Genomic DNA, 25962 nt, shown 5'->3' with positions numbered 1-25962 from the left:
GAGCAGCTCCATGGGGCCTGCTTCTTCACCAAATTGGACCTGCGGAGTGCCTACAATCTCATCCGCATCCGGGAGGAGGATGAGTGTAAGACTGCATTCGGCACAATGTCTGTTCACTACGAGTACTTGGTGATGCCCTTTGGCTTAGCCAATGCTCCGTCAATGTTCCTGGCATTCGTCAACAAGGTGTTCAGGGAAATGCTCAGATGCCAGGTGATCGTATACATTGATGACATCTTCATCTACTTGGTTAATCTGGAGGATCACATCACACATGTTCGATCAGTCCTGGAACGCCTCCTAGCCCATCAACTGTTCGTCAAGGCTGAGAAGTGTCAATTCCATCAGAGGGCGGTCTCCTTCTTGGGTTACCAAATCAGCCAGCAGGGAGTGAAGATGGATGACAAGAAAGTAGATGCAGTCAGATCATGGCCAGTCCCAACCACACTTAAAGGGTTACAACGGTTTTAGAAGTTTGCCAACTTCTACCGTCGATCATCAGGAATTTCAGCTCTCTCCTTAAGGGAGGGTCCAGCAGCCGATGAGGCCTTTTGTCTTCTCAAGGGACGTTTCACCACCACCCCGGTGCTGAAACATTCAGCTCCCACTATGTCCTTTGTGTTGGAGGTGGACGCTTCCGAGGTAGGCGTGGGGCAGTTTTGTCTCAATGACAGGGGAACCATTCATCATTCTCACCGACCATCGGAGCCTGGAGTACATACGGACAGCGAGGAGACTGAATCCGCGCCAAGCCAGTCGGGCCCTTTTCTTCACCAGGTTTAACTTCACACTAATCTGTCGCCCAGGCTCAAAGAGCACCAAGGCCGATTCCTTGTCCCACCTCTACGATTCAGGAGAGGGCCCTGTCCTGAGTGAGTGAGCCTATAATCCTATCCTCCGGAGTAGTAGCTCCTGTGATCTTGGACTTAGTAGCTCCTATGGTCTGGGACGTATATGTGGAGAGCCGCCAGGGAGCCCGCACCCCTGAACTGTCCTGCCGGGAACACCTACGTTCCTACAAGGATAAGGGATCGGCTGCTGACCTGGGCACACCCCACAATTTTTTGTTTTTGTCCGAGTAAGGGAAATCCTGTAAATTACGAGGACTCGATGTATTTTGAAAGATGAGACATTAAAGATTATAAATTCTGCTTTAATGTCACAAACAAGCCAAACATCGGTGAGTCAAAGTGCACTTCACATTTGCATAAAACTCATGTGATATACACGGTTTGATGTACAGTTACAAGAATGCCTATGTTCGTATTTGTAAGAAATTTTGAGATGAACCGCACATAATGACAACCCGCTTTTCTGAATTGCCTTGTGAAAGCCTAACACTAAGATTGTATTTTATAATTTAACTAGTCATGTTGGCAATAGAACACGCTTACAAATGATTCCCCCTGACCCAGATTGAGATTTATAATGGGCCGTTTTTGGATTGTGTAAACAACAGTAATTGTGTAAAGGCGGGGATGCAGGCCAAAACTAAGTGTGCTTGTTTTAGTTCCTCAACGACACAGCTAGGAGAACTCAAAAAGCAACTTGTGGTTGAAGATTCTTTGAGTCACCAAAGTGCATTGAAATTACTTAGGAACTGTACACACTTTGGACAGTTCCTACCCCAAATTTTCCAAGAATATCTGAGTGTATTTTCAGATTTAGTTATCAACAAATGCAGCAAAAAGTACAGTAAAGATCAAATGCACATAAAATCAAGTAATGTTTGTATTCCCTCTTGTGTCAAGTGAACTGTTGTGTCCTGACGTTTAGTCTAATGTTCCCATAATCTCAACTGTTCTGTATTTAAAATTGGAACCATGGTTATGCATTTCCATATTTCTTCTGCATTGAACCACTTCATTTTAGCCCTGTCCATATAGTCCAATTCCCCTGAGTGTAAGGGGTTAAAAGGATTCAGTTTGAACATGTAATGTTGATGGTGTCTCTGTGCTATACTTTACCGGTCTCTGGACAGGGGATAGTGGAGAGAGGTCTGTAGCGAAGAGAAAGATATGTATGATTTTAGATCATAACATCAGTCTGTTCTCCGGGAACAACAACAGTTCCCTGGTAAAAGTTATTTACTGTACTGGAAATGTCATCCCCACAGTGAGTATATTTAAAAATATATACAGTATATATATTTTTTTAATCTTTCAAAACCATCAAAAATCTTTTTATAAATGTTGTGTATCTTGTTTGAGAGAGAGAACAGTTCCCTTGAGCTATTTTGAATATGTCTCTTTAGTACTGTCTTTTTCCAATGGACAGAAGCTGTATGCCGATGTTAGAATTTGACATCAACATGATATTGAGCAGAACAGGCCCTGTAGTCATACAAGTTCCTCTGTGTCCACTTTGCCAACAGGTCACCCAATTCTGATCCTTTGCCAATTATTGGAAAATACCAATTAGTAGAAAAAGATACGAGATGGGGTGCCTGTGTAAACGCAGCCATGGTGTCTGAATAGCAGAGAGCTAGTGAAATTAGTATGTTCACAAACATGTAGGTTTCAGATGAGCCTTTGGAAATCAGTGGTCAGGCTCAATTAACCCTGACGGCTGCTTCATTTTGTGTCCCCCAGCCAGAGGCTGTCCCGGGCCTGTCAATCACAGGTGTACTAGTGATTTTGATGCAGATTGTGCACATGTATTCATTAAAGATCTAATTGGGCTTCCCACAGTGACATATGCCAGATCCTTCCCAGCCCTCCACGGTGAGTTGTTCCAGCTGCCCATTTTCTACTGAGCCCTGATATTTTACTCCGACATCCAGGCAGAGATGGGTGATGAACAATTAATTCCTCAAATATGGGACCAATTAGCTCCTATTTTGGGATGACCACGATTAATGGGACGCTTCAATCCACATCTGTAATGAAATAGCCTCATCTTCATTAGACGTGATGCAAAATGCTTGATCCAAATGACATCATTTTCCTTTCTATTATCCTTTCCAGATCGCTGCTCAGAAGAAAAACCTAAAAAAGTATCACTACATATTGGCAAACCTGGTAAGTCTGGCCCTCTCTGAAACGATGGAAGCTTCAATGCAATATGCAAGCTCCATTGCATAATACAATTTCATGATTTATTTTCAATCTATTTCAAATGTCATCGTATATATGACTGAAACTCCCAGTTAGGAAACACTACTGTGAAAGTTGTATGAATTTGTTTTGTTCACAACACTACAGATGCCACAGTGAGAAGTAAAATAATAGCTCCATCCCCACTGACGGATCAAACACTTTGAAGCACAACTGTAGCTTAAATTTATGCAGCATTGATAGAAACTGATTGTTTAGATTAATCGATGGTGGCGTTGTTCCATGTATTGGTGCCTCTTCATCTTCTCTGTATCTGACTGACTGTAGCTCTTCTGCTTGTCTATGCAGAACACAATGTAGACAGATGGCTGATTACCCGCTGAGCAAGGGAATGATCCTCCTGCAAGGAATTGCAAGGCTCTGAGCTTTTTATGTGTAGGAAAATGTATGTGTGTGTGTGTGTGTGTGTGTGTGCGTGCGTGCGTGCGTGGGTGTGTAAGTGTGTGTGCGTGTGTAAGAGTAAGGGCGTGCATGTTTACACTATACTTGTGCTTATGTATTTGGTATTGGAATGTGTGTGTGTGTGTGTGTGTGTGTGTGTGTGTGTGTGTTCTTTGCATAACTAAACAGAAGTTATTCCTCCATTGTTAATGGAATCAATTCATTGCTTGATGTTTATATTCATTGTCCACCATCCCTTTATTATTGTTAGTAGGGTAAAATGATAAGCACTGTGATGGTAAATCAAATTCAGCAGGGACCTTATGAGCTTATAGTAGACACAATAAATATGAGGCAGAAGGGACTCTGTTAGAATGCTTCTGCATTTACACTTACTGTATCCAGGTGTACTGTAAGCATAGATGTTTCCATAGAAATAGAACTGTAGTGTCTAGTAAGTTATTGAATTGCTATGGTTGACTCTCACGTTAGCATAGCTTCATACAGAGATCTGAAGTTAACTGTCGCCCTAGAGGCAACAAGCTAGCATCTTGCTTTAGTGGTATGTTGGGTTAACTTTTACGTGTGTTATACGGAGTACTTCTTCAGGAGAGGATGCAGTACGTTTGGCTTGAGGTTGCATGTCAAGAGCATGGTTTAAAAGTGCACTCTAGAGGGCTCAACTCAGAGATCTGGAAACATTTGTGGTAGACCTCATAATTGGACTGTGAAACAGAGAGAAAAAAAACAGTGACTTCACAGGCAGGATTGTTAAATTCATAATTGGATTGTGCTATAGGAAAAAGAAACACCCCAAAACTGCAATTGTACAAGTATGATTTCTTAGTTTATAATTGGGTCCAGTAAACGGGGGAGCTGTCAACTCTAGAATAATGATGATCATAAAGGCAGCAAGATGCAACACTCTGTGTGAATAGGATCCCTGCGGTTCATTACCATGGGAGCTATTTTCTGGAGGGGGGCACACACACACACAAACATAAACTCACAAACACATTCACACTACCTCTCTTTATTGATTAAGCATGGCCTATGTAACAAGACTTGATCTTAGTTATCAACCGGTGAAGATCCCCTATACTTCCAGCGTTCTTCTGATTAATTGTAGCCTCGGGGTAAGAATGAAATATGTGAATATGGGACTTTTTATCATTCAAAGAAAGCATTAAAATAGTGTCTGCTGAAGCCTGTTTCCGAGGCAAGCTGCAGTATGACTCCAGATGGGAGGTTTAATGCATGTTTGATGCTCTTAGACTCAGGAGATGCAGGTAATTAAATGCAAATACGGTGAGGGGAGTCTCTCCCACATGGTTGCCCACCATATCCCTACGTCAATCAAAGAAAGCACTAGGAACAATTCAATTTTGAAGTACCAATTTGAAGTCCTCAGGCAATTTTCTTGATGTGTGTCTGCTGTATGTTTTAGTATGCACACTTACCCGTGTGCTGGAAGACTGTGAGAGTGCCGTCCTGTGTTTGACTTGAAACAACTGTGTTATTCTATCTTTGCATGAATATAAGTAGTCATATTTGTAAATCAATATAACAAAAGTGGGCAGATGAAGTTGAAAAGACAGCTCGTCGAACTGTAGAAAAGTGTTTTTTTTGTCCTGCGCTTCATAGATTTGTAATGATTGCGTGGACTTTTAATCTCTGGCTTCTCAAGTGGGGTTGAACAGCTGAATAGCAGCTCTGAGAAATCAAAACTTTCAACACCAGCACTCTGAAAAGAGACTGCCATACAATTATCTGCACCATCATTACGGCTGGGACATTTTTGGCTCTGTTTTGTTTACTTAGCTCAAGTTTGCTTCGGTTTCTTTCCTAGGGCTTTTTGGACATGAACTTCACCGAGTTTCAGAAGAGTGGTGCCAATATCACCGGGTTCCAGCTAATGAACTACTCCGACGAAAATGTCAGCAAGGCCATAGAGGAGTGGGTGGACTTTGACAGCAAAGACCTCAAACTACCCAAGGGAAGACTGAAGGTATGATCGAACTGTCTCATTGTTCAAAGATCTCCCTATTCAAGTTTTCAAGGTTACAATAAACATATGTTAGCCTCTAATGTTGCCTCCTCGGATTTGCCCTCTCAGTACACAGGAGCCCTCACATACGACGGAGTGAGCGTCATGGCAACTGCGTTTCAGAACCTTCGGAAGCAGCGTATTGACATTTCCCGGCGAGGTAATGCTGGCGAGTGTCTGGCCAACCCACCAGCTCCCTGGGGCCAGGGTATCGACATCCAGAGAGCCCTACAGCAGGTAGGCAGTTAGCATCACACACTCCACAGCCACAGCTGGATGACAATGACTTGGATTCAAACTCAATACTAGCCGCACAGGTAATGAATCATGTATGACAATGAGAAATACTGTACAATACAATAAAATACAATGCAATAAAATACAATACCATCTTAATTAAGTACTATTGCGTTAAAACCCTCAGTTTCAGGCCCACCAACATTTTGAGAAACAGCAATTGCAAGCCTATGAGCAATATGTAATTCTTAGATAGTTATCTTGTGACCTGGAGACTTATATTATGTTAGACATCATGCAATGTCAACCCAACCAACTGGTAATATTATAATCCTGAGATAGCAATCTTGTGTTCTTGAGATAAGAAAAATGATGTCATGCTATTTTTGCTTGTAGCTATGATGAGCTATGAGCTATACAGTATTGTGTGAAATGTAGCAGATGTTGATTTCTTTGTGTACTGTACTTAAAAAGCCTTGAGCGTTATTCAGATTCCGAGAGTTAGCAGTTCTTCATACCAAACCTGGTCTATATCTGGTTTGTCCCACAGGTTCGGATTGAGGGATTGACTGGACATGTCCAGTTTAACGAGAAAGGCCATCGGACCAACTTCACGGTCAGCATAATGGAGCTGAGCCCAAGTGGACCACTGAAGGTGAATCTGGACTTGTCTATAATCTCTATAATTATCAATCAACCTCTTTATCATCCTCAGGGGAAATCTATTGTGTACAGTTAGACAGTATACTGTATGATATTTGACCTAAACACAGTCGACACAGTAGAATGAATCCATCCGATTTGATTTAAATGTTTGATTTAATGATTGATTTAATGTTAATGACAAATTATTATTTATTTTTCAATAGAAATGGACTGGTCATTTACTAACAATATGCCCAGCATCAAGAACAGCTGGAGCCAAGCAAAACATAACAGTAAAATGAACAAAATGGCATTATCTATAATGAGTGTCTCCAATGTTCACGTCATGTCAGAATGTGACATAATGTGACATACTGCTTTCATAGCGTAGTTGTTTTATTTTCATATTATGTTATTCATATGCAAATCATTTCTTTACATTGAATCAGAAAATGAGTTACCCTAGTTGTTTGAGTTTATAATATACCCATTTATATTTCACATGACAACCAGAGGCACATTAGCTATAGAACTTAGTGATCTTGCATATGTGGAGCAAATTCCTCTTATCATTTAGTATGCAGGGAGTTTGTGCATTAAGATGGCTGTATATTTCTCTTTAATGTGATCACCAAGACAGTCTTACAACCTGAGAGTAGGACAGGCTGGCCAAGAAGTACAGTAGGAGGCGTTGGTTATCACGGAGTATGGCTTAAGGACTAGCTAGGGGATTAACCATATGAGTTAAGGGATGTGCTTATCCCCACAATACACTACAGTATATTCATACGAATTACACTATAAATAGAAATGTAGGATTTCCTCTGCTATGTGTGTTGACATACTGTACCTCTTCCGACTGCAGGTGGGCTACTGGAATGAGAATGAGAACTATGTGAACACAGCCGTATACACGCCAGTGGTTGAAGAATTCTTCGGACTGCAAAACAGGACATACGTTGTGACCACTATCCTTGTGAGTCTCACTAGCTTCACTGAAAGCCTCTGTGTTTGTATGGTGATAATGTTCCATGGACCAAAAGACGACAGTTGTTTAAAGCTGCGTTTGGTATGGAAACACAGAACAGTAGAGTCGCTTTTATCAACCCATGTGGCAGTATGGCAGTGCAGTATGATGTTACAAAGTCCTGAGAACTGTTGGTATTTTTTGGCCCTAGTGATATCTGCACAGCTTTGTAAACAGAAGGTAGCTGCAGCAAAAGAACAGATACACAAATTCTCTCATGTTGTCATATGACAATGCCCTGGCAGCAGAACCCGTGGTATTAGTGTGTCTTTGAGGGCTGTCCCAGAAGCGACTCTCCTGCCTGGCTATGAAGTCCGAGCGGTCAGAGTTGGCAAGCCTGCTGATTATGCTCTTTCCCTTTCTGCATGGTGACTGCATTCAGCTTCTCCGTTGTAGCTCTGCCATATCAACACATCAGAGAGGTTCAGGTCACCTCTGATCAGTCCCGTCGGCTGTGCTGAATAACACTGCCAGTCGAACGAACTGGCATGAGAATGACGGCCAGGTGGAAAGGCTATACTGAAAAATAGGGATTTTTTTGGTTAGATTCACAAAGGGATAGAAATGATTGGCAACTATCCCAGAGAAATTGGAGAGTGTATTTATTTAAACTTTTCATATCCTAATTGCAGGGTTTCTATTTTGTACAGCACATTCATCCATGTAAGCCATCCCTGTTGAAATGGTCTATCAATTCCAGTGGGTCAAGTTATCTACATGAGGTAGGAAGGGATCAGGGAGGGAGAGCCCTTACCTGTTTCAAAATGCTTCAGGCCTAATCTAAACTCTTAATTCTGTCCTTTTGACACCACCATCTCGACCACACCATGGTCTATTTCCAGATTGTACGCTATGCTGTGTCCACCTGTAGCCTTGCCATGAGGGCTGTTTTCACAGCAGCTCTGTTCTGCTTTATCTGGAGGGCAGAGCTCCACACAGCCCCTTTACAGTCACCCCGGCCTGGCCAGCCAGAAATAGCAGGAGTGCTGCTCGCCCATCAGATCTGAGTCAACCCACACTAAGGAGAAGGTGCGAGAGGGTGGCCATGAATAATGCCATTTGAAGGCCCCTTCCTGTAGGCTACACAAAGAAATGTACATACATAGGTGTGAAGCCCCATGGTCAGGGATGTAGTGCTGCTGTAGCACGCCTGGTAAAAATATTTCAGTACATTTTATTCTGATTTAATTACCACAAAAATTCCATGAAAACGATAGAACGAGTAACTACATAAATATGTAGGCTATTGCAGCCTATAGGTAGGTAAATGGTGGTTTCCTCCCTTTCTCCTCTCTCTCTGGCAGTGGCGTGAATTATGATTAACCGTAGTCGTGTGTGTGTGTGCGGAGGCCCGTCGGTCAGACGCTTGACCACTTTGAGCGGGCCAAATCCAACATAGCAAGATAGACAGAATACTCTACCAGGGGTTTCTAAAACGGCTGTCCTCAAAACAGTTTGTTATGGACTTGGGGCTAACGTATGCCCTACAGTCCGAGAGCTTAGCTTACAGAAAAGTACTACCTCTGTTGCGTATTCAGACAAACTGATCCACCGCATGAACCTCATCATCACACTAACGAGATCAAGGATCCAAATTTACAGCGTGTCTGCCTTGACAATCATAAAGCTCCATGGGACTCCTCTTGCGCAGAGGAACCCAGAATGATATGCGAGCACTTGGTTACGGTACTGTTCTTTCACCACCATGATTCCAAGCGTGTTCAAATCGCTTAAAATAACCCTCATCAAGATCTGTTGCCTATTAGTTCTACTCATCACTTAATAATAATAATAATAATATTACAAATAGAAACTTCTCACTTCTCACAATGATGCTCGATTAGTAAAGGTACACCAAAGCTAAATCAATGTCTTGCAAGATCACATAATGATTCATTAGTATTTTACATAACAGAATCAAATATACACTGAACAAAATATAAAGTCTTGGTCCCATGATTCATGAGCTAAAATGTCAAATCACAGACATTTTCCATACTCAAAAACGTTTTTCTCTCAAATTGGTTACCATCCCTGTTTGTGAGCATTTCTCCATTGCCAAGATAATCTATCCACCTGACAGGTGTGGCATATCAAGAAGCTGATTAAATAGCATGATCATTACACAGGTGCACCTTGTGCTTGGTACAATAAAAGGCCGATCTCAAATGTGCAGTTTTGTCACACAACATAACGCCACAGATGTCTCAAGTTTTGAGGGGGAGTGCAATTGGCATGCTGACTGCAGGAATGTCCACCAGAGCTGTTGCCAGAGAATTTAATGTTCATTTCTCTACCATAAGCTGCCTCCAATGTCATTTTAGAATTTGGCAGTACGTCCAACGGGCCTCACAACGTGCCTGGCGTCGTGTGGGCAAGCGGTTTGCTGATGTCAACGTTGTGAACAGAGTGCCCCATGGTGGCGGTGGGGTTTTGTTATGGGCAGGCATAAGCTACGGACCACAAACTCAATTGCATTTTATCGATGTCATGCCATTCATCCACGCCATCATCTCATGTTTTAGCATGATAATGCACAGCCCCATGTCACAAGGATCCGTACACAATTCCTGGAAGCTGAAAACATCCCAGTTCTCTAAGACATGTCACCAGTTTATGCATGTTTGGGATGCTCTGGATCGACATGTACGACAGTGTGTTCCAGTTCCCGTCAATATCCAGCAAATAATATTTTACACCAAAAACACCTCAGTCATTTCTTATCTGAAGCTGAATAGACAAAAAAATATCAACTGCACGCGCCACTTGTTTGAGGATATTAAAAATATAATATTTTCTTCATGCTTTATGTGGTCATAGACAGATGTTGCAATTGGAGGATGCATTTTATGCATAGGCCTATTCTACAATGATATTCAATAGGCTACATCTGTCAGTACAAACTTTGATTGAGAAATTATGACATCATTTTAAAAAATTGCACTATACCACTGCCCAATGTTTGCATAGAAGGTGATATAGTATACCGTATCGTGTACATTATCCCAAAGAAAGGTAGACAAGGAAAGCTTTATAATAAATGCCCCTGAAAGAGTCATGGTGAATGCCTGCAATATGTGATGAAAATGTGTAAAAGAACCAGACAATCAATGTTGTCCTTCATGTTTCCAAGGAATCTCCATATGTGATGCTAAAGAAGAACCACGAGCAGCTGGTGGGGAACGATAAGTATGAGGGCTATTGTGTGGAGCTGGCCGCCGAGATCGCCAAGCATGTGGGCTACACCTATAAGCTAGAGGTCGTGAGCGATGGCAAGTACGGAGCCAGAGACGCTGAGTCCAAGATGTGGAACGGGATGGTGGGCGAGCTGGTTTATGGGGTTAGTAACCATCTCATGAACATACCAGGCACCTCACTAGGCTCTAAGAGGACAAATGTGTTTATCATATACTCTCCGACAACACAGCAGTCCATGGAACTCATCCAATGGCAAGGACAATAATAGCTTTTTAAGTTGACACAGCCTGACTCATTTTTAATGTAACCGCTCATTCGGTTTATAAAGTTGGCAGTAACTAAAATAGAATGCTGCAAATGTGGTACAATGTTTGCAACAGTACACACGATTGTACCATCCCTATTCCCAAACTTGTTATAGTCCTGTACCCCTTCAAACATTCAACCTCCAGCTGCGTACCCCCTCCAGCACCAGGGTCAGCACACTCTCAAATGTTGTTTTTTTGCTATCATTATAAGCCTGCCACACACACAGAACTGCTTGTTGCAATTTCAATGAGGCTCTCTTGTTCAGATATCGGTAAGTGGACTAGAGGCAGGGCATGAAAGGAATAAGGAATCCAGTTGTTTGTGTCATCCGTTTCGGGAAAGTACCTGAGTAATTGCGCACCCAACTCGCTCAGGTGCTTCGCTATAACACATTTGATATTGTCCGTAAGCTTGAGTTCATTTTCACACAAAACAAATCATACAATGATGAAAAGAACTGTGTGTTGTCCTTGTTAATGCAGACAGAGAAGAGCCCCAAATTCTTAATCATAGCATCAATTTTGTCCCACACATTGAATATAGATACAGAGTCCCTGTAATCCAAGATTCAGATCATTCAGGTGAGAAAAAACATCACCCAGTAGGCCAGTTGTGAGAAACTCGTGTCATCATGCAAGCGGTCTGACAAGTGAAAATTATGGTCAGTAAAGAAAACTTTAAGCTCATCTCTCAATTTAAAAAAAGTGTCAATACTTTGCCCCTTGATAACCAGTGCACTTCTGTATGTTGTAAAAGCGTTACATGGTCGCTGCCCATATCATTGCATAATGCAGAAAATACACGAGAGTTCAGGGGCCTTGCTTTAACAAACTTAACCATTTTCACTGTAGTGTCCAAAACATCTTTCAAGCTGCCAGGCATTCCCTTGGCAGCAAGAGCCTCTTCGTGGATGCTGCAGTATACCTAAGTGGCATCAGGAACAACTACTTGCATTCGCGTTACCACTCCACTATGTCTCCCTGTCATGGCTTTTGCGCCATCAGTACAGATACCAACATGAGCCGCAGCTACGTTTGGCTACATACGGACTGTTAGTGGAATTCCCGCGAGAGAGTAACGGTTAATGTGATTGATGTTCATTATTTGACTAAGCTACCTGTATTTGACATTGTGTTGTTATTTCGCTGAAAACTAGATGTTTCACTGCCAAAAATCAAATTAAACCAAGGCTACTCAGGTGAGGGGAAAAAACGAATCCAAATGTATAGCCCCGTTGGAAAATATAAATGGACTGTTTGAAAATGTGAAGAAAAACTGTGAATCACATTTTTATTTGGCGTACCTCCAACGGCATTGCGTGTACTACACTTTATATATGTTTACATACCCTACATTACTCATCTCATATGTATACAGTACTCCATACCATCTACTGCATCTTATCTATGCCGTTCGACCATCACTCTGTCACGACTTCCGCCGGAGTCGGCCCCTCTTCTTGTTTGAGTGGCGTTCGGCGGTCAACGCCACTAGCCTTCTAGCCATCGCCGATACACTTTTCATTTTCCATTTTTTTTTATTGTAAGGCTGTATCTGACGGCTGGTATTTTGTTGCCGGGTTTTGTTAATACGCCCGTTTATTTCCTGGTACCGGTATTTTTCCCGCACCACAGTATTGTGTTTATACTGGTGATTTCTTGTATTAAATACCTTGTCCATGCATCTCAGCTCTCTTGCGCCTGACTCCTTTCACCAGTTACCGACAGCCTTGATACACTCATTCATATATTTTTATGAACATATTCTTATTCATTCCTTTACACTTGTCTGTATAAGGTAGTTGTTGTGAAATTGTTAGGTTAGATTACTTGTTAGATATTACTGCATGGTTGGAACTAGAAGCACAAGCATTTCGCTACACCCGGATTAACATCTGCTAACCATGTGTATGTGACAAATAAAATTTGATTTGATTTGGGCATACCCCAGTTTGGGAATACCTGCATCACAACCTTCACTATAGCTCTTCCCCAGTGATATGCTTCAATATTCAACCAGACACTACTTTAAACCTATTTTTAACCTAACAAATGTCTACAAAAGACAATGATCTCATTAGTGGATGTTTGTCACATACTAAATACACAAAACAAATTCAATGTGGCTTTTCGTATAAATACTGTTCTGTTCTCTGGAACACGTACAGATCTACATTGTACGTTATGTTGCTGCTGTAGCCAAAGGACATACTGTGGTGCAGTTTATTTCTTTCCAATACTATGTAGGGTTAACATAAACATCTTTGAGAAGAATAACAATGTATCATAGAAGTGTGTCACAGCTTGGCTTCAGCCAGGACACAATGTGTCCCTATGAGCTCTAAGATATGTTCTGACAAAGGTATACTATACCTCTCACTTTACATGTCCAGCAGCTCCCTCCATGTCAAAACATAACTACACAATGCAGATGGGCCCAGACAGGCTGTCAATGTTGAAGTGGTAAGGTACCAAATAGTCGGAAGCTGTTGCCCGTTACCCACCAAAAAGTTGAGTAACAGGCAACAGAATGAGCATAATACAGTAGCTGAATGTGTATTCCAGGAAGTCTGTTATTAAAAATGTCCCTTACCAAACTGTCACTTCCCATATCTTCAATTTTTTTCATGGGAATCATGTCAAACCCTATTTCTCTGCCCTCAGGAACTTGAGATGAAAGATACGCTCTAACAGTTTGGTCTAGGGTAATGTAGAATATGTTCTGTCCATACAATGACAGAGGTGCTGGGTGGACTCAACCAAATCAAGTCTCGCTTGGAGGGTTTTTGTTTTTTCTCTCAGAGTAGTAAGCCTAATATTTCTTGAAAGCGATTCATTATTATTCAGCTTGAAAAGACTGAGTGTTTATGTAAGCTGGAGCTCTCTAGAGAGATATCTCAGAAAGTCCTCTCTTATGAAAAGAGTTTACTATTACTGTTGTTTATGCTAATCACTGTCCATGGGAATAGTTATTTACATTCCTTCACCTCACCTTAGGAAATACTTTTGTCATCTCCACTTGAAGACTTTATGGGTGGAAGGACGAGTACAGAGATGGGATTTCTGAGTGTAGGGATACTGTTGGTGAATTGATTTGAATTGATGGATACATAGATAAACACGTAATTATCTCCTTGCCTCCTAGAAAGCGGATGTGGCAGTAGCCCCGTTGACCATCACCCTGGTAAGAGAGGAGGTGATCGACTTCTCCAAGCCCTTCATGTCCCTGGGCATCTCCATCATGATCAAGAAGCCTACCAAGTCCAAACCAGGAGTCTTTTCCTTCCTGGATCCTCTGGCCTACGAGATCTGGATGTGCATTGTGTTTGCTTACATCGGCGTGAGCGTGGTTCTCTTCCTGGTCAGTCGCTTCAGCCCGTACGAGTGGCAGGGGGACGACTCCGATGGGGAGGAGGGTCAAGAGCAGCAGCAGAGACAGCAGCACAACCAGCCATCGTCCTCCAGTCCCAGAAGAGAGCCAGGTCAGTCCCAGTCCCAACAGGGCCAAAACCAGGGCCAAGGACAGGGACAGGGCCAGGGGCAGAACGAGGGGCACACCAATGAGTTTGGGATATTCAACAGCTTGTGGTTCTCTCTGGGCGCCTTCATGCAGCAGGGCTGTGACATCTCGCCAAGGTAGGTGATCTGTTTTCTACCCCTGCTGTTAACTGTAGTGTTTCTATTAACAACGTTAACGTCCTTCCTCATTCATCAGTATTACTATGTGTCATCATCAGCAGACATAATCTTGAATTGTGTTTTTTTTTTATTGTTGTACTTGAGTAATACAGTATTTGTTAACGGTGAGATCCTCCATACAATGTCTTAGAACAAAATAACCCAGGTAATGCGTGAAAACATTTGAACTGATAAAGGCAGGTGACCATTGTCAATCTACTGCAACTGCACTCTCCTAAAGATAAATCCTCCAGTGTGATGAAATGCATTGTCCACCCCATAACCCCTTCCACATGGTGATGAACTAGGTCAAGAATACAATAATTACCCCACAGTGAAGACAGCGGACATGAGTCATCAGCAGACAGGATACAGAGGCATCCTGCAGAACAGGACAGAAGCAGTGCAGAGTGACAGACTGACTGGCAGACACTATGGCTGGACTGGGCCTTGAGGTGGTTGTGTTCTATTGACAACCCACGGCAGTAGTAATGAGGTCCAGGCCAGACCCAGGCCAGGGGTACCCTAGCCCAGGTCAAGCCCCAGGGCCCAGTGCATAGAGTCCAGTGCACAGAGTCCAGTCCAGGCCAGGAGGCTGCTTTTGGAGGGGCTTGTTGTGCTCTTAGCAGGGCAGACGCTTCTCAAAGAGGAGATCCAAAGGTTCCTTAAGATAGTGTTATTTTTGGGGACACAAAAGAGGGTTTCTTTTTCATACTGATTCTCTGTAAATAGATATGTCAATTTCAAAAGAAGAATTGGAGTAACTAGATAGATTTGGTTATGGTGCTTACCTGATGCATTCCTTCCAGTGAGTTAACAATAAAGCAAGCCTTTTTTGACATTGTGCCACCTGTGTATCTCACAGAAAGGAAATGACAGACATATTGGATTGTAATTGCTTTGGTTGTATTTATGTGTCTCCTTACGTACTGCTCTCTTGGCATAGGGCAGGAGTTCCATTCTCATTATCACAATTCCCTGCCCTGCGCCTTTGTTTTCAACTGACCATACTGTCCTGCGTCCCTGCCTGCCTGCCTGCAGGTAAAGACACTCTGATCCTCGCCTGGCATCCTTTGTTCTTTCATATTCCACTGTCAACTCAGCTCAGTTAACATGTGTGTATTATACGTTTATCCTCTCATAAAGTCATATGGGGATTCTTTACAAGATCAATAGTGCCGGATCGTTTTGGTGAAGTTCCTGCTGATGGCTCACTGCCTCCCCCTCCTCTGGGTGCTTGGCTTGTGCTAACTGCTGGCTCCTCAGCCACCGTCTGACATTTAGGTAGGACATGTGTATCCTTTTACTTTGGGGGAACTAATGGGCTCAAATTAGATTACATTTGCAGAAAGCTGCCTGTGACAGATGTTGTTTTCCCTGTCATAGATGCGTCCGTTTAGCTCTGCCAGAATGGTTAAGCTTCAGGAGAAGAACCTCCCAAGCACTCCGTCTTAGTTTGTACTGTACATGTTTATTTTCCTCTCCCCTATTCCTCTGTCTTTTTATACTCTCCGACCAGGCATGGTGGTGTACTGCAGATGGGTGATTGCTCTAAATCAAATCTTTACAAATGCATTGATCTTCTCTTATCTGCTATTTTGCCCAACATTTATGTGCCTTCTCCTCAGTTGACTTGCTTGGGAGCGCTCTCCCACTCTCTCTCCCTCTTTCTATGTCTGTCTCTGGGTTTCATAGTCTAAGCCTCTGGGCGGACGGGTGATTTGACTTTGTCTCCTAGGCTGTCAGAGGAGAGGAGGTCTGCCTGACACAGTGGTGATTCACCTCCCTGCTACCTCAGGGGGTCAGACAGTGATGAAAGAATTCAGTGGGAGGAGGAGCACTTTACCCATGGGGCCAGAGCACAGATAAGCTACATTCATGTCTCTCACACATAGTGGGTCTCTTAATCAGTAACACATCACAATGGAGGTACTACTTATATAAGAACACATCTCCCATTAGTTTGAAGACTCTTATGCTTCGCTCTTTCTCATTCTGAGATTGTTTACGGCAAGAATGTGCACTGAGTATACCAAACATTAGGAACACCTTCCCAGTATTGAGTTGGACCCCCACCCCCACCCCCTTTGCCCTAAGAACAGCCTCAGTTTGTTGGGGCATGTACTCTACAAGAAGGAATTCCACAGGGATGTTGGCCCACAGTTGTGTCCAGTTGGCTGGATGTCCTTTGGGTGGTGGACCATTTTTGATACACATGGGAAACCTTTGAGCGTGAAAAACCCAGCAGCATTGCAGTTCTTGATACAAACCTGCGTGCCTGACACCTACTACCATACCCTGTTCAAAGGCATTTCAATCTTTTGGCTTGCCCACTTGCCCTCTGAATGGCACACAAACAATCCATGTGTTAATTGTCTCAAGGCTTTAACCTCCTCTTCATTTACACTGATTGAAGTGAATTTAACAGGTGACATCAATAAGGGATCATAGCTTTCATCTGAATTGACCTGGTAAGTCTGTCATGGAAAAAGCAGGTGTTCTAAGTGTTTTGTATACACATGTAGGTTCTTCAGTATTGCATACATTTCACGGTGTGCAATGTGAGGCTGAGCGAGTATGTACACTACAGTGATGGTACTGTATCTCTGAGGGGGTCTAATTTGCTGCTGAGATGTGGGGGATTGTGAAAGGTCACCTGAAGGTCAGTATAAATAGAAAGGTCAACTAGCTACCCATGCTGGGGAGTTCAGTGAGAAGGCCTGCAGTGCAACAACTCAAATGTTAAATATAGACAACAGCTCTGAGGGAGCAGTTTAAAGACTGGTCGGCCAGCTGCGTTTGGCAGGATGTTATTTGTCAGAGAATGCGGTAACTAGCAGACCTGCCATGTTGTGCATAATGATGATAATCTCCAAACAGCCAGATCGAAACGTGACTTTGAAGAACAACATCTTTACAAGAGCAATGGGAGACGGAAGGAGCAGCTTTGTGGGCAAACCCCAGCTATTTATTCATGGTAAAAATGTGTTTGTTCTCTGTAAATGTCAGCACTGCCACTTGGAGAGGGCTCGTCACATTGCAACCCACAGGAGCCGCTTAACGCCTAGTTTAACTTCTGAGGTAAATGTCTGTGTGTGACATCTTAATGCATGCTGATTACAGATTACTGATTCATTTAACAGACATAAAGCTGCATTAATCCAGCCATCATTAATGAATTAATTCAGCATGTACACTGAGTATATAATACATTAACAACATCTGCTCTTTCCATGACATACTGACCAGTGGAATCCAGATGAAAACTATGATCCCTTATTGATATCACTTGTTTTAATCCACTTCAATCAGTGTAGATGAATGGGAGGACACAAGTTAAAATCTTGTTAATCTACCCATCGTGTCTGATTTCAAAAAGGATTTACAGCGAAAGCACACCATATGATTATGTTAGGTCAGAGCCTAGTCACAAAAAAAGCATACAGCCAATTTCCAGACAAAGAGAGGAGTCACAAAAAGCATAAATAGAGATAAAATGTATCACTAACCTTTGATGATCTTCATCAGATGGTACTCATAGGACTTCATGTTACAAAATACATGTATGTTTTGTTTGATAAAGTTCATATTTATAGTCTCAGTTTACATTGGCGCGTTATGTTCAGTAATATTGTGCCTCGAAAACATCAGGTGAATTTGCAGAGCCACATCAATTTACAGAAATACTTATCATAAACTTTGATAAAAGATACAAGTGTTATGCACAGAATTAAAGATATACTTCTCTTTAACCTCTAGTGACACACCATCCCGTGAACGGGACTGTTGTCATCATCTGACACTAATTAGCATAACGCAACGGACATAAATATTACTAGAAAATATTCATATTCATGAAAATCAAAGTGAAATATATTGAGACACAGCTTAGCCTTTTGTTAATCACCCTGTCATCTCAGATTTTCAAAATATGCTTTACAGCCAAAGCTAGACAAGCATTTGTGTAAGTTTATCGATAGCCTAGCATAGCATTTTGTCCAGCTAGCAGCAGGTAACTTGGTTACGGAAATCAGAAAAGCAATCAAATTAAATTGTTTACCTTTGATGAGCTTCAGATGTTTTCACTCACGAGACTCCCAGTTAGATAGCAAATGTTCCTTTTTTCCAAAAATATTATTTTTGTAGGAGAAATAGCTCCGTTTGTTCTTCACGTTTGGCTGAGAAATCGCCCGGAAATTGCAGTCACGAAAACGGTGAATTTTTTTCCAAATTAGCTCCATAATATCGACAGAAACATGGCAAATGTTGTTTATAAGCAATCCTCAAGGTGTTTTTCTAATTTCTATTCGATAATATATCCATCGGGACAATTCGTTTTTCAGTAGGACCGAATGGAGTAATGGCTACCTCTGTATTTTACGCGAGAATCTCTCTGGGAGCATCAGGTGACCACTTGCGCAATGTAGCCGCCTACGGGTATTCTTCAACGTAAATGTGTAAAACAATGTCACAATGCTGTAGACACCTTCGGGAATACGGAGAAAGAGTAATCTGGTTGATAGCCCATTCACTGCTCAATAGGGACACATTGGAGCGCTTTCAAAACATGAGGCACTTCCGGATTGGATTTTTCTCAGTCTTTCGCCTGCAACATCAGTTCTGTTATACTCACAGACAATATTTTTACAGTTTCGGAAACTTTAGAGTGTTTTCTATCCTAAGCTGTCAATTATATGCATATTCTAGCATCTTGTCCTGACAAAATATCCCGTTTACTACAGGAATGTTTTTTTCTCCCAAAAATGAAAATACTGCTCCATAGTCACAAAAGGTTAATGCAACCGCTGTGTCAGATTTAAAAAAAGCTTTACGAAATAAGCACACCATGCAATAATCTGGGTACGGCGCTCAGACACAAAAACAAGCCATGACAAACATTTATTGTGGAACTGGGATTCCTGGGAGTGCATTCTGATGACGATCATCAAAGGTAAGTGAATATTTATAATGCTATTTCTGACTTCTGTTGACTCCACAACATGCCCGCCATGTTTACTCTGGGCACGCTTTTCATCCGAATGTGAAAATGTTGCCCCCTATCCCAAACAGGTTCTATAGAAGGATTTTCACAACTTGAGACAATTGATACATGGATTGTCTATGTGTGCCATTTAGAGGGTGAATTGGCAAGACAAAATATTTAAGCGCCTTTGAACAGGGTATGGTAGTAGTTGCCAGGCGCACCGATTTGTGTCAAGAACTGCAACGCTGCTGGCTTTTTCATGCTCAACAGTTTCTCTTGTGTATCAAGAATGGTCCACCACCCAAAGGACATCCAGCCAACTTGACACAACTGTGGGAAGCATTGGAGTCAACATGAGCCAGCATCCCTCTAGAATGTTTTCTACACTTTGTATAATCCATACACCAAGGAATTGAGTCTATTCCGAGGACAAAAGGGGGAGGTGCAACTCAATATTAGGAAGGTATTCCTTATGTTTGGTATACTCAATGTATACATGACAGCTAGATTTAGCGCAAACACTAACCTTTTTGTTCTCCCCTGTGTAAAGCTGATAGGATTCTCTCCCATTCAATGAGGCAATCTAATAGTTTGAGTTTTACTGAGGGATTGAGTGAGGCAGTGAAGAAGTGACCGTGTTGATTATGAACACCTTTGCCAGCCCTCGCCCCTCTCACTCTGTCTCATACACTCCTCTTCTATTGCTGGAGGAATGTGTGCTGCACCTCTAACATTACTGTAACGTTTCACACCATATTAATGTAATTTACTGGACAAGTATTGCATACTTACCTATGTCATAAGAGGCTTCTGTAGATAGGTGAGTTGTGAAAGGGTTAAGATGGGTTTTAAAATAATTAAATATAATCTGGCTTCTTCTGACAGCACATCTTTTGCCACTAGCCAGGGTGATATCAACTTACTGAAATAAACGTGTATGTGTGTGCACACCAGTAGCGGTCGGTGCCATTTAAGATGAGAGGACACTTTTTTTCTTTCTTTTTTTCAATGAGCATGGCCTCATTTCTTTTACCACATATTGGATGACTGTCATTCATATTCCATTCACCCAGTTCAATGTAACAGTGATAGGTTTAAGCTACAACATGATACTCAAGTTTTTCCTATACACATCATGAGGTTGCTACAACCTAGCCTATGAATGAAAGTTTATAACGTAGGTGCACACAAGTCAATCATTTTTTTGGAGGTGACACTTGGACAGTCACACATTCAATACCGCCTTGCACACTCTTGCTTGCATCTAGCTGATTTAGGGTGTAATTATTAGTCCAGCAGTTGCAAATGAGAATGTTCTATTAGACAAATTCAGTTATGTTTATCCCCGTTTTGTTCCATTTGCTTCCTTTTAATAAGCGTTTTTTCCCCAACAGAATCGGCGGAATGAATACACCCCTGATCACTTGTAAAACAGTTCACTTTCATAGCAGCCACGTTTTATTCGTTCTCGCATCTACACGCTCTCCTCCTCTCACCTTTTCCCTTGGCTTGTGGACTTAAATGCACAACACATCAGCTGTATGTGACCAGGCGACAAAACCTTTCCAAGCCAAACCGTATCATAACTTCTACACAGAGCCTACATCGTTGTCACCTTATTAGAGAAAGTAATGTCATAGACAACATAGCTAATGGAACTGAAGCATTAGTAAACCCACTACAATCATGCAGTAATGTTACATTGTACAGTCAGTAAGCAGTTTAGCACTTACACCTGCTGGCCCCGGTGGCAATAAATGAGTAAAACCAAAAATGTACCTTGCCTGGGAAGAGTTCCAGTGTTGTGTTGGATAGTCATAGCCATCTAGCTAACATAGTATCCCTTGGTTTGAGCTGGTGTTTGAGTAGGCTGCACTAGCTTGCTGAATTTGCTAGCTAAGAAAGCTCAATTGAAAAAAATCTTTATCTCTCTCTTGCTTCTCCTTAATTTTGGAAGAAATTGATTTGTTAAACTGTTAAACTATTGTCTATCTCTTTGAGTCAACTACTCACCACATGTTATGCACTGCAGTGCTAGCTAGCTGTAGCTTTTGCTTTCAGTACTAGATTCATTCTCTGATCCTTTGATTGGGTGGACAAAATGTCAGTTCATGCTGCAAGAGCTCTGATAGGTTGGATGTCCTCTGGAAGAAGTTATAATTACTGTGTGAGTATATGGAAGGGGGTGAGAACCATGGGCCTCCTAGATGTTGTATTGGTCAATGTACCCAGAGGAGGACGGAAGCTAGGTGTCTAAACCATGGTGCTTCCCTACAGAGTGATGTTGAAGCTACTGTAGACCTTCCTTGCAAAACAGTGTTTTAGTCAATTATTTGGTGACATTAATATATTTAGTATAGTTTTATCTAAAAAGGAGAACTTTTTTAAATTTGTAAAAAAATAAAAAATAAAATGAAATTCACTGAAGAGGATGGTCCTCCCATTCCTCTTCTGAGGAGCCTCCGCTGGTGTACACAGTGGAGAAGGATCACTGTGTAATCATTGGCTAGTCCCACTGTCCTCCTGTCTGTGTCTGCAGTGAGCCATGGTCTTGAAAGGGTCAGATCTCCAGGCCCCAGGCAGATGTGATCATCAGCGTGACCAGATGCCCAGACGCTCCTCTTCCTCCCCCAGGCACAGCCTGTCATTTCAGCTCTGCAGTTACACACACACCCCAACACCCAGCCATCCCATAGCTACAAACTTTTACACTCACACATTCTCCTCCTTTTACAGTACACTGTTTCTCCGACCCACACACGCACACAGTCATGCACGTACACACACACACACACACACAAACTCAACCCTGCGTGCCTCACAGCCCTTTCACAGTGCAGAGGTGACCCAGTCACCCTGAGTGTTATGACATTCTCAACATTGTTTAGCAGAACAATAGTTCTGTCAAAAACAGAGATGACCGTCCCATCTGAGCTGTGTACTGCTATCATTGCACTGTCCTGTTCAGGTAATCCAGACCTCTGGAGACTCGTTACCTGCTCAGACTTGGCTGAAAGACCTACTGACATAACACTGCCTCCCTCTGATGAGCTCAAATGTTTGGAGAGGACAGTTCACCGTGACGGAGAACTTAGTGTGTGTGTGTGTATGCGTGTGGGCATGTGTTTGCTGTAGCACACACTTGGGAAATTATGTAATTTTAATTTTACTGTTGCCATTGGCAATTTTGTGTATCGTTATTGTACCTCATTACCTCTTATATTGAATTGATGGCAGTGTTATAGCTATCCACATTAATATCAACCCTGCTGACCAGTTAGTTGCATTTTCATGAAAATGTAAGTAAACAAATGTCAATTTTAGAAGAGTTCCCCGCTGCTAACATGCTGGAAGTGTAACTGGACGACCATGCTGAGGTTTTTCCCATCTTGGGGCTGGACCTGGAGCATTCCCCTGTGTCCAGTTCTTGTGCCTGTTAGCTGCCATGAATTGAAGTTGAAAAGAAGAAATGGCTTATTAGTGTGCCTGCTTGAAGGCAAGAACACTCTAGATTTCTTACATACTTACGTTATTATTATTATTATTATTCCGCTCTATCTAGCGCTTAAACTGCTTATGTTATTAACACCAAATCAACGTTAGAATGTGCTGACAGACCACTTCAGGTCCCTTAAGAACGTCTTTTTGAAACCTCTTATACTTTTTGTACTACAACCATATTTGCATAAAACTCAATGCAAGTCAACAGCTATCGACTTGAATGCTGAAACATTTGAAAATGGATACGCATCTCCTCTTTCACCGTTTAAACCAACGATAAGATGCTGAGAACGACCCTGCTTAGATTTCATATCAAAGGCTTTTTGATACAATTTATACTTTTTGCTATGTATTTAAAACGTACAATATTTACATTAGAGTAAATGGTGACAATAAGAGGTAGATTTTCACAGTGCCACTACTTTCTAACTGTTCAAGATAGAAACTCTAAATGAACTTCATTATTTAATTTCTCTGTCTTAAATTTCTCTGTCTTAAATTAGCTACCAATGCATTTCAATTGCAAAAAGGGGTGAGACTTGAATGATAAAAATAAATACAAATTCTAGACCCATCTCCTCTTTCACCGTTTAAGCAATCAACACCAAACCATCGTTGAGATATTCAGACTGACCCAACTTATATTGTTTGCATTCAGATTTTTTATACTATAATTTTTTTTCTCAACAATAACAATTACAAATATGATTTGCATAAAATAACATGGGTTTAAATAAGAACCATAGGAATACAGTGGTAGCTATTCCAAATGGTCCTGCTCCTTGGCCAATTACAAGACCAACTTTCAAAACTTTATGAACTACAAAGCAATTTAAGTTGCGTAAATTAGCATATAACTTAATGGGTTCAATGCCAACTATAAAAACACAGTGGTAAACATGTTAAATGCTACTGCTCTTTAACAATACAATCTACAAACATTTAAACAACGTTAACATCTATATTTGCATAAATTAGCATAAAATAACCGACCAACTCTTGAATCGTTTAAGAGAGAGACACCAAAACAACTTTCACATGTTCAAGCTATCGTATCCTATTAATATTTCAATCGATTAATCAATCTATCAATTCTCCCATCTACCTACTTTTTCAACTATAACAAGTCACTACCATTACTACTGAAGTTACTTCCAGTACTATAAGTTATTTCACAACCACAAGCTAGCAAACACACATTTTCTTCTGGAAATGTACTTCTCTAGTTGTTTTTGCTTTCCTTTGTTGGTATTATCAGTGGCATTCTCACATGCCACCCCCCCACCCCTATTCCTGGGCTCCCTCTGTTGTTGCTGTTTTTAAATTCTCTTTTTAGTGTGTGAGCTGCATTGTGCAGCAGGGATTCGGGGCAATAAAACAAGCTTTTGTTCAGCAAATCTTCCAGAGAAACGGTTGCAGTGATTTCTGGATTTGGAAACAGGTCTGTGGGTGAGGATGTTCTTCTCCCCGAATATGCAGGGTGAATCCAAATACTGGAGTCAGCTTATCCTCTGCTTTCATTAAGACAACAGAGAACAACACTTTGCTATTTTTATTTTCACACAATTACTCTGCTTTGGTTAGCTGCCTTGCTGCTTCCAAGAGAGAAGTGTCATCTTTGAATAATCTGCATTTACCCTCAGTGCTCCTGTAAGGCTGAACGCCATTTGCTACAGATCTATCAGCTTTCCCCATCTTCCCCTCGGCCCACACAACTTTCATGTTTGTTTACGCCTGATCTGCCTGAATTTGAGAAGATTGTTTCATACAATGCATAATAATTGGATGGGTGCAGCCTACAAAAGACAATCCAACAATACATGTTTCTGTTTACATAAATGTGATCACTGTTTCGCAGCGACGCTGTGATCTTTGGGGCAGACATGCTGCTGCAGCTCTCTGTCCCTACTGTGGTTTAGAACACATTTGTAGCAGAACGTAAGAAGGCTCTCAGATTTAGACCTAGGATGGGTTCAGGGTCCTCATTTATCAAAGGTTTGCGTGCGCCAGTTTTCCCGCAAAGGTTGGTGTTGATCCCTTTTGAATTTGACGAGAAAGTATGCGTATCTACATGCAAATCTTAGACCATGCGCACGCACAATTTCTAGCGGTTGATAAACTGTATTACAAGCAAATATAGTCATTTTGGGGGAAATAGCGTTGTTTGATGCACAGGAATTATAATAATGGTAGTCTAATAAAAACATAAATGTAGGCCTAATGATAAAACAGATGTATTTGCCATTGGAGGAGATCAAATAGCAGCATCCCACCTAATATGTTTTACTTTCAATCATATTACAGGGCATGTTTCTCCTTTTCTGACAAAACTGGTTTATTCCCGCTACACAACAAATATTAGGCTACCATTTATCCATCGCTCATTTGATAGTCGACCACGCTCAAAAGTAAATAGACCAATAGCCTATTTAAAATATTTGACAGTATCGGTAGGCTACAGCATTTCTGTGTGTAAGCAGTGCAACATCATAGCCTGTTTAATCTCAGAGCCTATACCGAGGCAGGAGATAGAAACACAATCATTCGTCTTTTGCATAGACGTGTGGGCTGTAGGCAGCATTTACATGGAAATTGTTTGAATATACAATCGATCTTGCAGATTGTGCGGCCAGTGTTTGGCACTTATAAGCGGGTTGCTTTTTCAGTTTGAAAGTCACTGCAAAAGATTAGCCATTGTGCTTTCTTTTAGAAACTGACATGGCCCAGTTCCAACATTTCCAAATCATACAGCAAATGAGGGTTTTTGTTACCATAAAATTGAATGGAAGTGTTAGGTGCCTCCTAAGAAGATGTAGGTGCAGGAGTCAGGAGAGCAAGGA

At 41.7% G+C, this 25962-nt stretch overlaps 1 protein-coding gene across 4 annotated transcripts in view; it reads left to right on the top strand.

Annotated features, from left to right (window-relative positions):
* Nucleotides 1–25962, top strand: part of LOC112258323 (glutamate receptor 1) — an 83310-nt gene that overhangs the window by 47180 nt on the left and 10168 nt on the right. For all 4 annotated transcript variants that reach the window (XR_006084115.1, XM_024432627.2, XM_024432628.2 and 1 more), the window contains exons 5-11: nt 2967–3020; nt 5347–5505; nt 5614–5781; nt 6332–6436; nt 7292–7402; nt 10587–10793; nt 14105–14595. Coding sequence is in view for 3 of the 4 variants with exons in the window: in XM_024432627.2 (XP_024288395.1) it covers nt 2967–3020; nt 5347–5505; nt 5614–5781; nt 6332–6436; nt 7292–7402; nt 10587–10793; nt 14105–14595 (1295 nt within the window). In the remaining variant the exon portion in view is untranslated. The remainder of the gene's footprint in view (nt 1–2966; nt 3021–5346; nt 5506–5613; nt 5782–6331; nt 6437–7291; nt 7403–10586; nt 10794–14104; nt 14596–25962) is intronic.

This window comes from Oncorhynchus tshawytscha, linkage group LG09 (genome assembly GCF_018296145.1).
Source record: "Oncorhynchus tshawytscha isolate Ot180627B linkage group LG09, Otsh_v2.0, whole genome shotgun sequence".
NCBI classification, from domain to species: Eukaryota; Metazoa; Chordata; class Actinopteri; order Salmoniformes; family Salmonidae; genus Oncorhynchus; species Oncorhynchus tshawytscha.
Note: the sequence above shows the minus strand (reverse complement) of the source record. Positions and strands in the feature narration are given on the sequence as shown.